At 37.3% G+C, this 17522-nt stretch overlaps 1 protein-coding gene across 1 annotated transcript; it reads right to left on the bottom strand.

Moving 5' to 3' along the window:
• Positions 1 to 39: 39 nt before the first annotated feature.
• LOC120344071 (uncharacterized) lies at positions 40 to 9104 on the bottom strand. Its single transcript, XM_078112489.1, has 7 exons — positions 7864 to 9104; positions 6288 to 6362; positions 5979 to 6068; positions 5102 to 5191; positions 2378 to 2499; positions 1018 to 1208; positions 40 to 280 (listed from the first exon to the last, which is right to left on the bottom strand). The coding sequence occupies exons 1-7, from the start codon at positions 9041 to 9043 to the stop codon at positions 229 to 231; spliced, it is 1800 nt and encodes a 599-aa protein (XP_077968615.1). The 5' UTR covers positions 9044 to 9104; the 3' UTR covers positions 40 to 228.
• Between the last annotated feature and the right edge of the window lie 8418 nt (positions 9105 to 17522).

Here is a 17522-nt window from a genome sequence, read left to right as displayed (position 1 = left end):
AACATCTTACTTAGCGCTTAAAAAAAAAAAAAATAGGTTGTGACTTTAGCCCACTTCGAATTGATCTTATTATGTTTGATCGGACATTAATAAAAGGAGAGGTCGCACTGCTGTATGGATGGATATATTGACGAGTAACTCCGGTTATAAATAGAAACATCTTTTGAATATGTTGAAAATCTTTTATAATGCAGTTATTTCATTGAAACGAAAAAGTTTATTCCATATTTAATAGATTCCCATGTTGTTCAATGCTTCAATAAGTCTTGCCGTATAATCCCTGAAAATAACAATAAAGCTAATATTAGTTAGTATCAGACGACGCACAAGAAAACTTGGTGGATGGAAGTATTTTGTGAAAGCGACCATTAAACAAACATTGATTCACAAAAATACTACTTCCGGAATATCAGATATGTTATTAGGCATTTTTACTCCAAACAAGGCTCTGGATAAGCAGCCACTTATAGGTGGTAATGAGTCTGTAACTTCAAATTTTGCAAATCCAATATAGATTGTGGAAACATATTTATGTAGTAACACAATCCTACCACTCGGCCATCGGACCCACTCATGCCTCTTTGCATGTGTTAATTAGATAATTCATTACTATAAAACACTTGAATAATGAACGAACGCTCTAAACCAGTGGTTCCCAAAGTTAGTCGACTGGGGGCAAAAATTATAAGTGGAAGGATATTTGCCGGCCAAGAGAGGAGCGACCTCCAATATCGTAACCGGTACATATAATTGACATACCGGTATAATTTGAATTTTCAAATGCTCACACTGTGATAATGTCGTAACAATTTAGCGGTATCTAGATTGCAAAAGGAAAAAACATCAAGTACTAAACAATTTCTCCCAAGTTTGGCGGGCCATATTAAATCTATTCGCCAGCCGTAATTGGCCCATGGGCCGTGGTTTGGGAACCAATGCCCTAAAACAAAGAATTTGGACGATATAGCTTCAACACAGTGTCAAACAATCATGATGCCAATAGTAAAAAATACTCACCATCCAGCTTTCATATGCGGCTCTGTCATATGAGGTATATTCTCATCCCAAATTATTCTTCTTCCGTTCTTTCTTTCCATCTTGAAAATCAATCCTCTGTAGAATGCTTGTTCGAGCATTCCAAAACTTCTTTCTCCATTCCGGTCAGTTGGCAAATATTCAGTGAATTCATGAGCTACGTGAGAATATCCCTGAATAGGAAATGTACAAAAATATTAATGTTGCAGTCATATCATGTAATTCAGCAGATTTAAAATGATTCCGAAACAGCAAGAGTAAGACGCATTGCTTTATTGGAAGAGATAACTGAAATCTTAGGCAGAGAATAGAGGTATATCATACTCTTGCATTTGGAAAATTTATTATAATAACTCAAAATTTATGCTCTTTATCATTGCAGTTATATCTTTTTTGTCTTAAGAAGTTATACTATGAATATAATCTTACGAAAGCTCACTAATATTCTTGCTATTTCATGATATCCCCACTTAAAATACTAGCTTAATTTAGCAGATCAAGAAATAGAAACTTGGTTGAATCTTATCGGAGGACTAAGGTATATGGAATAGGATTTACAAATTTATCCCAGGAGAAAGGAAAGTTGATAAGACGGCTTATTCATATGGCGAACCACGGCCTCTTGCCAGGTTACTAGTTCATGTCGGGTATGAGATTAGTTGGCCAGATATTTGTTTTCGGACGCATGGGACTAGATGGAAGAAGCCCTAACTAACCAGCGGTTAGGTTAATCACCCTACGACATCAAGGAGTCCAACAATCTTCTGCATGACAACCCCTGCATGGGATTCGAACCGGCAACACCACGCAAGTAATCAGAGGTGCAGTGGCGAGCGTATTCCTAACGCTTGGCACGATGCGTCACGCGAGGCATGTGGTAATCATTATGTTTAAAGATATCAGGTTCAAACCCCACTCTCATCGCTTCATCCACATATACTAATAAATTGAGTATGCTGTACTAGTACAATTAATTGCCTTCAAAACTCGAATACCTGTCCTATGGTGGTAAAAATATTGAAGAGTGTTGCCCGAAAAGTATTGGTATTGGACATCATATTCAAATAGTTTACCCAACATAAGCAGGTTCATATTTACTGTTTAAAAGGGAATGCTATTAATGAAAGCTTTATCATAAGGTGAAAAATGGTCTCTCAACCAGTTTAAAACATAAACTTGAACGTTGGGAACAATTTCCATGATTTTGAAATTTTCACCACTTACATCACCAAACCAAGTGGGGCAGGTGAAATTTGAAAACAACAGAGTTCTCTCGCTTTACATTTTTTATAATTAACGGGTTGCCTTTTGACCTACTGAGAATTCAAAAATATAAACTCACATTAAGATTCCCAGCAGGAAATGAGTAGGTGATAACAATTTTATCTTGTTGTGTCATTCTTGTCATTCGGCCGCTAGATGGCGGCACATGATCCTTAATCCTTAAAAGTTGCCACATTGATCCTAGTAAAAATAAACGAAACTATACTCACAGAAATTGAGTATAAAACTGATATGGGCAAACTACGGCCTGCGGGCCAAATCCGACGTGTTGAGTAACTCAATCTGGCCCGCCTGATGCTGCCACAACCAAACTAAAACCAAATTTTGATGTCTTAAGTAAAAACTAACTCAAGAATTTGTTGAAATTGTGTTTAAATTTTGTTTTGACATGGGCAACAACCAAACTAAAACCAAATTTTGATGTTTTCCCTAAAAAATACCTCAGGGAATTTGTTGAAATTGTAAATAAATTTAGTTTTGGTACGAGGCTTATTGTTTTCCACTTTTGCTTCATAACACTGTAAATATTGTTACTGAAATTCACTTTTACGTCACACTTACATGGCCCGCCAGTCTAGATGGGCACAATTCTTGGCCCCTGGTCCAAAAACCTTGCCTAGGGATGGGCAATATAGAATACCGAATCCGGAGGATTCGAATCCCAAAGTATACGAATCCAACGGGATCTGATAACAGGATTCTGTTTCCGGCGCCATGCGTCAATTTTTGTATTTCGGGTTTTTAATTTATCAATTATAGACGAGCGTTTTTCTCGCGTGGAAATCTCTCTCGTTTAAATTAAACTTGCGTCTGCTCGCAAAGAACCTGTGAATCGGTAAACATCAGACACTGTAATTTCAATCGGCATATTCAGGACAAGAAGTCGGCAATATAACCTCACGGCGAAGACTCGTTATTGCACCATTTTTGCGTTTTCCTTCTTTGCTATCTAACTAGCGTTATTTGTGCCGACTCACTGGTGATAATCTGAATGCAACAATCTTTAATTGTTTACAGACGTGCCTTGCTTCATTTCAAATTAAATGATTTTTCGCGACCTACGAGTTTTCCAAAAAAATGATGTACGTAAACCAAAAGCCAGGCGTCAAATGTTATAACATTACTTGCGATCAAATATTATTTACTAATAATTTTATAATACCATTTTCCGAAATACAAAGTTATATCGCAAAACGCGAACATCTGTCACATTTAAATTTCACTCTCAAAAGATTACATATTTTTCGGTCCGTTTCCATCGTTCAAGATAGACGCACGTTTGATCGAGTGTCTGTAGTATTTTAGTCGCCGATAAATTTTGAAAAAAGTTGCCGCATCTGGTGAAGATAGTGACGTACTGAATTTGAGTAGGGCTAAGTCTGGGTAGATAATGATCAATGATAACATTTCTATCGTTCAAGATAGACGCACGTTTGATCGAAAGTCTGTAGTATTTCAGACGGCGATGAATTTTGAAAAAAGTTGCCGCATCTGGCGAAGATAGTGACGTATTGAATTTTAGTAGGGCCAAGTCTGGGTAGATAATGATATGTAACGATAATCATAGAAAATGAGTTCGTCTTTAGATGTTATTACCTAATAACTAAGTACGAAATCGCGTTTACGGGAACTTGGTTTTACGTGTCTTGCTCGCACAGAATAAAAAGTTGATTTTAATTGGCGCATAGGTTGCAGTGGCCACACGCTGGTTCTGCATCTAATTAATTCTCAGCGGGTATGTTATAGTACACTCGACAGACTTACATTAATAATGATTTAACGCTGTTTCATGTCTATTTTGTATTTAACCGCTTACTATTAAAGTGCGTAAAGCGTGTCTTAGTTTAGCATATCAGTATTTATTAGTATTTAGGGATTACATACATTTGGAACAATTGAGAGCAAAAAATATTGTAATATTCCTAAATTTTATTGTCCTGGGAACTGCCTATTTAGTATCAAATGAAATCCAATGTTCAGGACATTTCCAAATAAATAATACATTTATAGTAAGTGGAATTTTTTAACATCTAAATCCAGCAATGTGGAAATTCCCACTATTTGAATAAGCATGAAAATAGAATGGGATTCGGTATTCTGGATTCGATTTAACTATTCTAGAATAGTAAATTATTCTACATCGCCCATCCCTAACCTTGCCCACCCCTGGTATAGAACCTACAACATGATTTTAAGTGTGGTATAGTAGACCTATCTACGACATCATTCATGAAATTATTATGATGAAAAAGAAAACTTATTCAATCATTAATCATATGTGATGAGGAACATTCATTTCACGGTGATTAGTGGACTCGGCTATTCGTTGAGCTGTGAACAAAAATACCCACACAGACATATAAATTATTTAGCGCTCATTCTGATGAAGATTAATGTATCGGTAATACAAGTGTAAGAATCATAGTCACCATTGATTGGGATGTAAAACTCCAAATGCTTCAACATTGACATATTATAAGGAAATTGATGCGAGTGAAAATAATATTGAGTTGATTGAAAAATATTGATAATGATCTCGATTTCCTTCATAATTAATTCATATTATCAGGTTGAAAATTTGGGCAGAAATAATGAAGTATAAAACAACTGAAATCTAATCTAATCTGGTGAAAAGAATAAAACTAGAAAACAAAAAGTAAGTAAGAGAAGATTTTCAATCCTAAATCAAATTTGGAGAATTGTGATAGGTGAGTGAAAACTGTGCCAAGAACTGATATGGAGGAGTCGATTACTGGAGGAAACCACACAGGCTTTGGATTACCTCTGTGAGCTTCTTTCAGTGTTTTCTGCTCTTGCCTTTTTTCAATCTGTCTTTGACGAGTTGTGGAGTTAGGCACGGGCATTGAAGAAACTGTAAAAGAGGGAATATAAATATTAACATCATCACAGACACAAAAATTACAAGATGCTATTTGGCACTCATTTGTCTGTTTTACTCGAATTCCATTTATGATATTGTCTCACACTTACATGGCCCACCAGTCTAGATGGGCACAATTCTTGGCCCCTGGTCCAAACACCTTGCCCACCCCTGGTATAGAACCTACAACATGATTTTAAGTATGGCCTATCTACGACATCATTTATGAAATTATTATGATGAAAAAGAAAACCTATTCAATCATTAATCATATGTGATGAGGAACATTCATTTCACGGTGATTAGTGGACTCGGCTATTCGTTGAGCTGTGAACAAAAATACCCACACAGACATATAAACTATTTAGCGCTCATTCTGATGAAGATTAATGTATCGGTAATACAAGTGTAAGAATCATAGTCACCATTGATTGGGATGTAAAACTCCAAATGCTTCAACATTGACATATTATAAGGAAATTGATGCAAGTGAAAATAATATTGAGTTGATTGAAAAATATTGATAATGATCTCGATTTCCTTCATAATTAATTCATATTATCAGGTTGAAAATTTGGGCAGAAATAATGAAGTATAAAACAACTGAAATCTAATCTAATCTGGTGAAAAGAATAAAACTAGAAAACAAAAAGTAAGTAAGAGAAGATTTTCAATCCTAAATCAAATTTGGAGAATTGTGATAGGTGAGTGAAAACTGTGCCAAGAACTGATATGGAGGAGTTGATTACTGGAGGAAACCACACAGGCTTTGGATTACCTCTGAAAGCTTCTTTCAGTGTTTTCTGCTCTTGCCTTTTTTCAATCTGCCTTTGACGAGTTGTGGATTTAGGCACGGGCATTGAAGAAACTGTAAAAGAGGGAATATAAATATTAACATCATCACAGACACAAAAATTACAAGATACTATTTGGCACTCATTTGTCTGTTTTACTTGAATTCCATTTATGATATTGTCTTTGCATCTCTCTGACTATTTTACTAAGGATCTAACAATTTCTTTCTAAAACTAAAGTAGTAGATCAATATGTTTTAGAAAACTAAATAGTTCTTGAACATTGACGTTACCTTGGGGGTAGTATTGCGATTCATTTTGTAAAAGAGTCTGTCTTCGGTCATCATTGCAGGGAAGAGGCATGGGATCTGTAAACATTAAGAATATATAAGTCTCATGTAGTATCTAGCGTAGAATAACAATTTTCGCACATAATAATCCTAACCCCCACCTGACTACGCCATCCAAAATTTATGTCACTACAACGTCACAGTGAAGTAATAGAGCCCTCCAAACTATACGAACCGACATCCAAGACGCACAGACGAGCACCCGAAATCAAACAGCTAATTTTTTCGTTGCAACGATCCCGATATGAGAGAGATCATTGACATTAGTCAATTTTTTTATCGTCGGCGTCGATGCCATTTCGGGCGATCATCAGTATATTTGGCAATCTCTACGACATGATTATGATGTCGTAGTGACGTAATTTTTAGATGGCGTAGTCAGATGGGGGTTTGGATTGACATGTCAAAAAGATTGTTATGCTACGCCCCAAGAAGTACGTTAGGTACAAAACTACACAAGACCCGAATATATTTAGCAATCTCAATTCTTAATACAAACAAAAAAATTATTCGCTCCCATTCAAAGTTTATTTTAATAAACTCCAGAATAAATTTGAATTAACGAAAGCAAAAATCTTGATGACAAATGTTTAAAACAGCGGTTCCCAACTGCTTGGTGAACTGGCTTTTTTGCCGCTCGCTTGAAACTTTCTGCCAAGCAAATCGATCTTTGAATTTTGTGATTTTTTGTTCTAGACTGTGTCAACAATGTGTATGTTACTCAAACATAGATTGATAACTTCTATTGTATTGATTTTCATATTTCGTAGCAGGTCAACGAGGTCATTTGATTTGATGTTAGCAATTAGCTGAGGTGGGAAGGTCGGGAACCACTGCTTTAAGATGTCATGCTGCACCTGTATGGAAAATTTGTGTCCCGTGAAGCAACTGCCATAACTGCTTAAATAAACCAAACAAATGTGGTGTAACAATGAACGCTGTAAGTGCTTAGTTAATGACGAACAAAAAAGTGTGTGAAAATACAAAACAAATGATATTTTTTTCTAAAAATAAAAGTTCGTCTTGCATTAACACAATACGCTAAATGTATAGGATATACGAGAGTCAGACAACTTGACTCAGGAGAGGACAGGTGAGTCGTCCACCTTTTCGCATTTTCTTCGTCGACGTTTCAAGACAATACGGGTGTAATTACTTATCGATCTCGATCGGTAAGTATGTTGATATGTATTTGTTTGTCTGTTAGACACTCGCGATATCTCATGTAAGCATTCATCATATCTCAGACCAGGAGCCTATTGATTTAAGATGGATGAATTATGACGTATAATTAGAGAATTATTAATTAATTAGTGATGGGACACGCGGTTTCGCTGTTGAGTCAAGAGCAAAGGATACGCCGCTAGATCGATGAGTCAAAAATCTCCGATCGCAAACTTGTTTGAGCAGTTACTGCATTCATTCTGCATCACATTTATGTTAGCGGTCATTTAAGTTACAGTTTACTTCACTAGAGCCAGTGCAATTATTATTTATCAATTATCTTTGTTTGTTTTACTTTGTGGAACAGCTTTTGAAGCTCGGGAAAATATTTCTTCCATCAGCATATCATTGCATTTCTCTGCTTTCTTAACCAAGGGTTCAACTCGGACTGTCTCCTTTAGAAACTCGAGAGATAAATGCTCAAGTTTGAGAAAACTGAACAAGTCTGGAAATATTTTTCTCCTATTTCCAACACTGTGATTCACCCATTTCATCATCGCCTCCCATTTGACATCCTCAGAAGAATATTTTGTGTTTGAAGATTTGAAAAGTGCCATTATGTCATCCATGCCGATATCAAGAAATTCTCTTTTTTCAATAACTCGTTCGAAATTTGCCCCCAAAAAACAAGTTATCACATTTTTTACTGCATTCGGATCATTAACTTGATGCGTTTCAGCCAGGTTCTTCAAAGTAAAGCAGTTGTCAATTTCAAGACCTGTCTCCAGTTTTTTCACATCAGAGAATAACGCGGTAATCACTGAATCTTTGGTTGTTTTGTTATTTTTTACAATGGGTTCTTCAAAGACAGTTTCCAGAATAAATCTGAATGGAAATTTGTCAATATGAACAAGCTCAAAAACATCTACATCGTCTTTTCTTCTTGCCCATGTTACCACAGCTTTCCATGACATTTGGTAAGTCTCGTTTCTCATGTAACGCAAGAGATCTGATTTGGTGACGAATGGAAACATCTCAGAAGAAATAACAGATTTGAAATGAGTTATCACGACCTTTTCGGCTTGTTGTTTTATATCGAGACGATCGTAAATTTGAGCCAAGTTGATCACAAATAGACAATTCCCAGAAGAAACATTTGTTTGCAAGTACTGGAAACAATGCTCTGTCAAGTTTGCCATTTGTAAGAAATGGGATGCTTGCAGGATATGTTGAATGTTTTCCATTCTCAAATCTGCCTTTCCTTTATACATGAACTCTATACATTGTGCAATCCCGTCCTGATCGACATCCTTCATATTTACATGACCGTCATGAACTTCCTTCAAGTTGCTTGAAAACATGGCTTCAAAGTATTCTGAAGAGGCTGCCAAGACAGTACGATGCACTCGAAAAGATTTTCCACCAACCTCAACGTCAAAATCACAAAGAAACCCATTTTGTTTGAACCTATCAAATGATGACATAAGGCAATCTGACTGAGTCGCTCGGACAAGCTTTTTTGATTGTAGATCCATTTTTCATTCACCAGAACCACAAAAAACAAGTTCTGAAGTTTGAACTCTACAAACTGTTATTCTGTACAGCTGTTACCGGTACCAATAAAATTGGAAAATGAAAGATTTGAGCTTAATTTTCTAAACAGACAACAGGAATACCTTGCCAGCAGAACTTTTGTTTAACAAGATTGTTTTCTGAATTTTTCTTTGTATCTCCTTGCTAGGATAGGAGGATTTACATATTTATCCCGGGGGAGAGGAAAGCCGATAAGACGGCTTATCCATATGGCGAACCACGGCCTCTCGTCCGGTTACCATTCCAAGTCGGGTATGGGTGCTAAAAGAAGGTGTCTAATTTAGATTATTACATTATTCACATTTGGGACAGTATAGGCTTATATGAAAAATTAGAGCATTTCTTTCAGCTATCAGACTGTATTTTTTATATACTGTATTGTAGTATATCAAAAAGGTCGGAAACCATCGCCGTAAAGCGGAAGTACCAAAGTAGCTCTGTTCCTAAATCACATGACAATTTGAGCGCTAGCGCCGCGGCGGTGTGGCTCAACGGGCTAAGCGTTAGGAATACGCTCGCCACCGCACCTCTAATTACTCTGCGTGGGTTCGCAGGTTCGTATCCCATGCGGGGATGGTTATGTGCGAGAGGATTGCTGGACTCCTTGCCGTCGTTGGGTGGTTCACGTAACCGCTGGTCGGTTACGGCTTACTCCACCGCCAAGTTCATGCTTCCGAAAACAAACAATATAACTAATCCCATACCCGACTTGGAATGGTAACCGGACGAGAGGCCGTGGTTCGCCATATGGATAAGCCGTCTTATCGGCTTTCCTCTCCCCCGGGATAAATATGTAAATCCTATCATATCCTATGGCCCAAACGACCATATTCCAGACTACTCGCAAATTTGAAATGTGGAATTCTGGACGCCGAGCAAAATCCGCAAAGAAGTTTTTCAGTCTGCGAAAAATCTCTCGCAACTTCCAAAGATCTGAAAATACGAGAGAAAAAAAACACCGGATTTGTGATTGTTACGAAAAAACAAACATTGGAATTTCGAGACGCAATGCTATGATGTTATAATATTATGAATTTCAATTACAGTATTATGAAAATAGTGACACAACAAAAGGGTTTGAAGAAATGTTATTACGTCATAATATGCATTATGGAAAAATATTAATAATTCAGGGTGTTTTATGACGTAAATGTTAATAATTGGTGTTGGGAGGCGTAGGCTCTCTCTCTGGGTCTCCATGCCAGTTTTAACCCTTTGCATCATGTTATGTCTAAACATGGGGGAAACATTTTTTTAGGATCACGGACGCGTGTTAGTAACTAGCTCTGGTTCCTCGCGACTTCCCTTCCCCAATGTAATTAGCATTTTCTTATAATTTGGGCTCGAGTGAGATTTTAAAAATATAAACCTGACTTGACTTGTAAGTTGTAATATCTAAAAATGGTATGTTGACGAGTCTTTGTGTAACCCCGTGGTTCCCGACCTTTCTCGATATATACTTCCCTCTGCCTACTTTGATCACTTCATTCTTACCTAACTGTGCATTTTTGTTATTCGTTTAATTTTTAAAAGATCTACGACTAGTATTACGCACAATTCGCACTCTGGCTTGTGATTTAAATAGTCTGGATTACCATGTATTGCAATAATACTAAAAGTACTTGGTAAAATCACAATAAAGCGAAAGGTAATATTTCCGTATTTCCTTCCCCAAAAAACAACGAAATTCCTCCCTGAGATAGAATTTGTGCGCGGTTTGAAACGCAGGCAATGCCTCCAATAATTTTCATTGAAACTCGTTTGTGCACTGGATTTAGAACACCTTTCCGTGTTCTGGGTAATCCAGAATAGCCTACGCAATAAAATATTTAATACAAACCGAATCAACAGAGCAACTAGAACTAAATCAAAAGTCACAACTAACAAACTTTCCAAAAAATCGTTGACAATAGGAGTGCTACGTGTTCATTCACTTTAAAATATTTCACCCATAAACTAGCTAGATAATATAAAAAGGAATGAAGCGGATATTTTAAGAGATAGCCTATAATGGACCTTTCCCCGACCTTTGACCCCCGGAAAATTCTTCCTATACTTTACCATTGCAAAATTTTCAGGGCTATTTTCAAAAGTGCTTTTGCGAGTTGGCGCCTCTAAAATGGGGTATGTGTCTCAAACCATCATTATGATTCATCGCATACAACAATCTGTTTTTTAAAAGTACCGGTAAAGAATTTCAGGCTAGTCTATCACAGCTATTTCTACACTAATTTTTATTACTGCAATTAAATTAAAACTCCTAGGAAGACAGAGTGATCATTGAATTATCTGATTTTTATTTCAGTTTCCGAAACACATCTGAAAAATAACGAATAGAGTTCAAAAACGCGAAAACGAGGTAATGTTTACAACCACGCTTGAAAATCTGTCTGAGTGAGAAAAGTGTCTGAGCGGATGCGAAAAGGGGGCATTGTTACGTCACTTTTTGCATCTTGCTGATTGGCCAATGTCACGAAGTAAACAAGGAAGTCGCTGCTCGGGGAAAGGTCCATTGGTAAAAGTGAATGAGAAATAAAACGATCCATTTCCCACGACACTTAAAAAAATTGCAAGGATACCGATAAAATTTCCCATATACAGTATATAATATTCTATTTTTATGCTCTAAAGTCCAAATCACTCCCAAATTTATTTAAGTTCCACGTGTTTTTATTACTTATCGATCTTAAGATCGGTAAGTATATTGATAGGTATTTGTCTGTATGTCTGTCTGTGTGTCTGTGTGTGTGTCTGTTAGATGCACGCGATATCTCACGAAAGCGAGATTGAATCTGCTCCAGATTTTGCATGTGCATTCATCTTATCTCGGACCAGAAGCCTATTGATTTTGGGAGAATTATGTCGTATAATTAGCGAGTTATCAATCAATTATTGATATAGTGATCTAGATTTTTGTAAAGCGAGAGAATTTTGAAACCCGCCGAGTGTGTGTGTGCGATGCGCAGTGCGCAAGTTACAAGAGCGGATAAATCGAAACTGCAGTTTCTGTTTTGGGGGATCCCCTAACTATCGATCGATAAGTCTTCGGTTTCCAACCGATATTCTCGTTACAGTATCAATCATTTGAACTCAGCGGTAAAGTTTGCCGGGTACCAAAGGCATATCAGGTTTCGTAATTTTACGCGCCTTGGGGCGATCAGATAAAGTTACAAAATTTTCAACTATGCCTCGTCTGCGAAAAATAGTGAAGATAGAACGAGAATATTGGTTGGAAACCGAAGACTCATCGATCGATAGTTAGGGGATCTCCCAAAACGGAAACTGCAGTTTCGATTCATTCGCTCTTGTAACTTGCGCACTGCGCATCGCACACACACACACTCGGCGGGTCTCAAAATTCTCTCGCTTTACAAAAATCTAGATCACTATATCAATAATTGATTGATAACTCGCTAATTATACGACATAATTCGCCCAAAATCAATAGGCTTCTGGTCCGAGATAAGATGAATGCACATGCAAAATCTGGAGCAGATTCAATCTCACTTTCGTGAGATATCGCGTGCATCTAACAGACATACATACAGACAGACAAATACCTATCAACATACTTACCGATTAAAATCGATAAGTAAAAATGATACAACAGGTTTTTATTCACTTTTCAGAAAAATTGAATCGTTTGCAAGATAAAACACGGTTTTGGAACGAGACTAAAGTACGGCTGTTAGAAAAAGCAGCGCTAGTATGCGATCGTTTTCGATGCGCTCTTTTATTCGAAAGCGTGATATTTGAGGGTGCATGGTCACTGAGTTTGGTCAGACTTTCAGTATGTATTTCCTGATAGCTATTGCTATATTCTGTATTGACGTACCGATAGCCTTTCGCAAGTTGCAGTTTTTCTTAGTTCGGATTTTCTATCCAATTTCTTACACCTTTTGTGAAGCGAGAGCAGTGGCGTGCTAAGGGGGAAGTCGCCCCGGGCAGCACGTTATGGGGGGCAGCAGAACGGAGCTTTAGTTTGCGTATACACATGTTTTTCCCGACGTGTTTTAATTTAATTATAGAAGCTGACATTAGGTGTTTAGATTTTTGTGACTAACTGTGGTGATGGTGATTGGTGAGTCAACAATTGATGTGTCCCCGACTGTTGAGCCCAGAATTCCACGATTGCATCATTTTTGGTGCTCATTTTCAGTGTGGTTTCGCGAGTTAATGCCTTAAACTGGTTTATAAGTTTCAAACGATCATTTCAATTCAAAATATGTAAACCTGATATTTGAAAGTAGGGGAAGGTGGGGCACGTTGGGACATGGGGCACAGTGGAAAATCAGCTCTCACACTAATACTATATCCACAATCCTGTCCGCGGTTCGATGTTTCAATCCGCCCGTCGGTGAGTTAGAACGTCCCCGCGAACGGACGGGTAGAGCGGCGCAAGCTATGAAGTGAAATTGGTTTTGGGAGGTTGAAACTAAAATTTCACCGTTCCAGTTTTTTCTTTTTTTTGACTTTAGCCTTTCCAGCATGACAAACCACCGTCTGATATTTTTCAGCTTTAGTCCACTGTAAAATATTCATAACGTTGGCGAGTGGATGTGCCTTCCGAATTTCGCCGTGGGATGGTCTGAAAATATTTGTTGCATATGGGGAACAATGGACCGGGGTTCAGTGGGACATGCCCTACAGGGCACAATTCGAGAGTGTTTGATACAATAAGTGCTTGGGGACCTAGAGATGCGTTATTTTTTGTGTAATAATATGGTTTCTTTCGACCCATGGCCCAATATGGAATATATTCAAGAATCAATAATATTTCCACATTTAGATTCGAGGAAGGAAATAATCAAATTTATTTGCAAAATTTTTTGTCAAAATATCTGAACTATTTCAGTTGAACATGGATTTTAAAAATAATAAGTCTTCAAATTTGAAGTCTCCCCGATCTTTAGACGATTATGCTGATTAATTACTTATTTTAAGGGCATACATCGTTGAATTTTGGCAGACTGACCCATTGTGCCCAGGGTCTGGCCGAATGTGCCCCACAAGTGGGGTACAGTGCAACACTTGACAGACGTTTTTCAAAGCATTTTGGTAGTAAGATGTGTGTCGCAGGGGAATTTCTTAGTCGCTGAATAAAAACTACATTTACCCCTCCATGCATTAGTCCCGCCAACTTAAGTGAATACGCAGAATTAACGGCTCAAAATATGCAAAAGAAAAAAAGTGTCCCAATCTTCCCCACCATCTTCCCCTACCAGTAAAAATGTTTAGCTTAGTTTTTCACAGCTATTTCCAGTCCAGTTTTTGATTAGCAGCAATTACACTATATAAGTAGACAGAATAATCATTGAATTATTTGATCCGCACTGAAATTTCCGAAACATAACCGAAAACTGACAAATAACACGCCAAAATGTCAAAGGTAATGTTTACAATCATGCGAGAAAAACTTTCCGTATGGCTGCTAAAATGTCTACTGATGCGTCGCTTGTTTCCAAAAAATGTTGAAGATTTTATTGCTTCGTTTATTGGGCTCGACTGGAATGTTTTTCATACATTGTGCATTGCATATTCTTTATTACTCATAATTGGCTATTCAATTGATAGTTGCGAACGATCTTTCAAAGTTAAAACACATAAAAACATATTCAATGTCTTCGATGTCAAATCAGGGCCGGTCAAGTTTATCTTTGATCAGCATCGAAAAGAAATTCCTGACTAACGAGGTGAAAGAGCCTGCTGTTCAGACATTTGTTGCCAGCAAAGTAGCGATTGGACAGGTTTTTTGCTAATAAATGTGTTCAATCTTGTGAATGTGAGTTTGTTGCTCAGGTTGATGATTTATTTGTTAAAACAAACGTTTCCATCTTACTTGGCCTTTAGTTTATTTATTCTCATGCATAACAACATCTATAATTTGTTCATTCCACGAATTATTTTTGGAGTTAGTTGTAAGGAGCAGCATTATCAAAACTCACCCCGGGCAGCAGGAGAGTTTGGCACGCCCCTGAGTGGGAGGCATTAGGCCAGTGCTCTTCAACCGGGAATATGGTATACCCAAGTGTATACCGACCATAAGTTAGGTATACAACTGATAAAGGGTATACGAAGGGTGTACAGCCTAATTCAGAGATTCTAAACTCTAATATAATAAATTATAAAATATTCAAGCGAGCCAACAATGCAAATGCGGCGCACATGAAATATAAAATGTCATTTACGCAAAGAACCGACGTGAGCACATTGTTACATTACAAATTAAATAGATAATGCTATCACGTGTCTGGATTGGTGATTTCGGCTGCCATGCACCTCGTTTGATTTACGTTGAACAATACTCCCGTTGACGCTGAGGGCCGTCAGTCGAATTTATAACTTTTGGACACTAGCCTATTAGATTGCATGATGATATTGTAGTATTTAACCCTAAAATTAACATTAGTATTTGTAAGGTATACGAGGTTCCTGAAAAATTGTAAAAGGTATACCACGTTAAAAAAGGTTGAAGAGCACTGCATTAGGCCATCGCGCCGCCCGGAAACTATTCTATCTTCGAAAATAAACACCTCGAAAATTGAAAAATTGTGTCGTTCGAATTTCATTACTTGCAATAAAGTATTAACGCTTAATTTTGCGATTCGGTATTGCATATAATCCCAAGGATTATGATTGAAAAATCAAACTTTCAATATTTCGTGTGGAATAGCTAATTCACCCGATATCATGGTATCGACATAGTAGCGTCAAATGTATCGACTCTGGTTCATTAACCTGCAACTCTCGTCCACTTCGAATCCAAATCTAAGTATTTTTAAAGGTGATAATATCATAAATTAATAAGGGATCTTTTAAACAAAGACCCCGCCATAAAGAACAACACCACTGCCAACGCCTAAAATAAAAAAAAATGGTGATTATCCAGTTAGGTTTTGCGTTAGGAATGCAGATTACGCTGAAATTTCATATTTCAAATCATTCCTAACCCCTACTGCAGTGGTTCCCAAACTTTTTGTTCGCGCGGCGCCATTTTACCAGGGAAAAAGCTCACGCGCACTCACACGAAAAAAATGCTGCTTTCAAACAAAACTCAATTTTGTGATCGTTAATGTGTACTTTATGCCTTTTAAAGTTCGTACACATTAACGCCTATGCAATATCATTTGGAATGCTAAAAAAATCACTCGTGTTCGCTAAACTCGATTCAGTAGATAAATGGGCTGCAGATCACGAAATTTCAGCAAATAGTGGTTACCTATAATCATACGTAACAATAGAAGCAGACAAAAAGTAAACAACATAGAAAGGTGAAATGAACTTATTGATTCATATACACAGCATTTGGAAGGAGAAACAATTAAAGATTTAAATTAATACAATTTGTAGAATATTCAATCATTTTTCAGTTATGTTTATCACAATTCTGTGAATTTTCGCGGCGCACCTAGTAACTCGTCACGGCGCACCTTTTGGGAACCGATGCCCTACTGGATAATTACTAATTTGTTATTTTAAAACGTGGCGGGGGTGTTTTTCTCGAATCTTAAACAAATTTTTGCATTAGTAGCGGGCGCTTTGTACACAAGATTCTTAATAAGTATATACTAGAAAACTCAACTATAGGATATTTTTGGAAATATTTGGTTCTACCTTGAAACTTGCTTCGAACAAGATCTATATTTCATCGTGCCTCATTTAGCTATTACCAAGTCCAAAGCCCATTATGTCCTCGTACAATAAATCGCAAATGATACAATTGTTGCCGTTTGGGTTGTTGGAATTGATCACAGTACTAGAAAGGCGTTATCCACCATGTGAAGCGTTTATACTAACTGTCGTCAAAACTCAACGAAACCACGGTCATTTACAACATGTTTTACACACTATCAGGTCGCTAAAACTCACCGATACTTCGGGTTACCCCTGAATTTTAAGGTACCATGCCTTTGTACCATTTTATTGTCCGTGCTGGCTGGCCTTTTCAATTCGCATTAGCGACGCGTGATTTATTCCACTATAAATACCCGTTGTCCTAACCAGCGATGGCACTGCAATTTAAATCCCAATTTGAATTAAATTAATTGTATTTGAATATTCAGAAAGTAAATTATATGCCAGGGCAGATACCACCCCCGAAATTTTGAAACACCCCCTCTAAAATGAAAAGCCGGGGGAAATACTGGTCCTAATTGCTATAAAAGCCTAACAAAACCCTGGCCATTTGCACTGCACTGGCATTTAAAGGAATTGAACACCTCTGCTATAGGCAGATGAAACCGAACTAAACTTTCAATTAGAATATTAGCAAAGCGTAATCAACTCAACCTTATTCAAAATATCTCAACAAAAGCCCGGTCGTTCACGGGTTATTTTGATGAATTCAAACCCTTCTACTGCGCCGCCAAATCCGAACAAAAATTCCAATGTACTATGGTAGATATGGCCCATGCTTGTTGA

This window comes from Styela clava, chromosome 5 (genome assembly GCF_964204865.1).
Source record: "Styela clava chromosome 5, kaStyClav1.hap1.2, whole genome shotgun sequence".
NCBI lineage: Eukaryota > Metazoa > Chordata > Ascidiacea > Stolidobranchia > Styelidae > Styela > Styela clava.
The sequence above is the reverse complement of the archived record's forward strand: the minus strand, read 5'-3'. Positions and strand labels throughout refer to the sequence as shown.

Excerpts from the sequence above, each read along its gene's own strand:
- LOC120344071 (XM_078112489.1), bottom strand. The coding sequence starts at position 9,043 with ATGGATCTACAATCAAAAAAGCTTGTCCGAGCGACTCAGTCAGATTGC. Across the intron at positions 6,363-7,863 it reads TTCAAAAGCTGTTCCACAAA|ATCCCATGCCTCTTCCCTGC; the intron begins GTAAAACAAACA and ends TAATGTTTACAG. Across the intron at positions 1,209-2,377 it reads TTCCTGCTGGGAATCTTAAT|GGATATTCTCACGTAGCTCA; the intron begins GTGAGTTTATAT and ends TTTCCTATTCAG.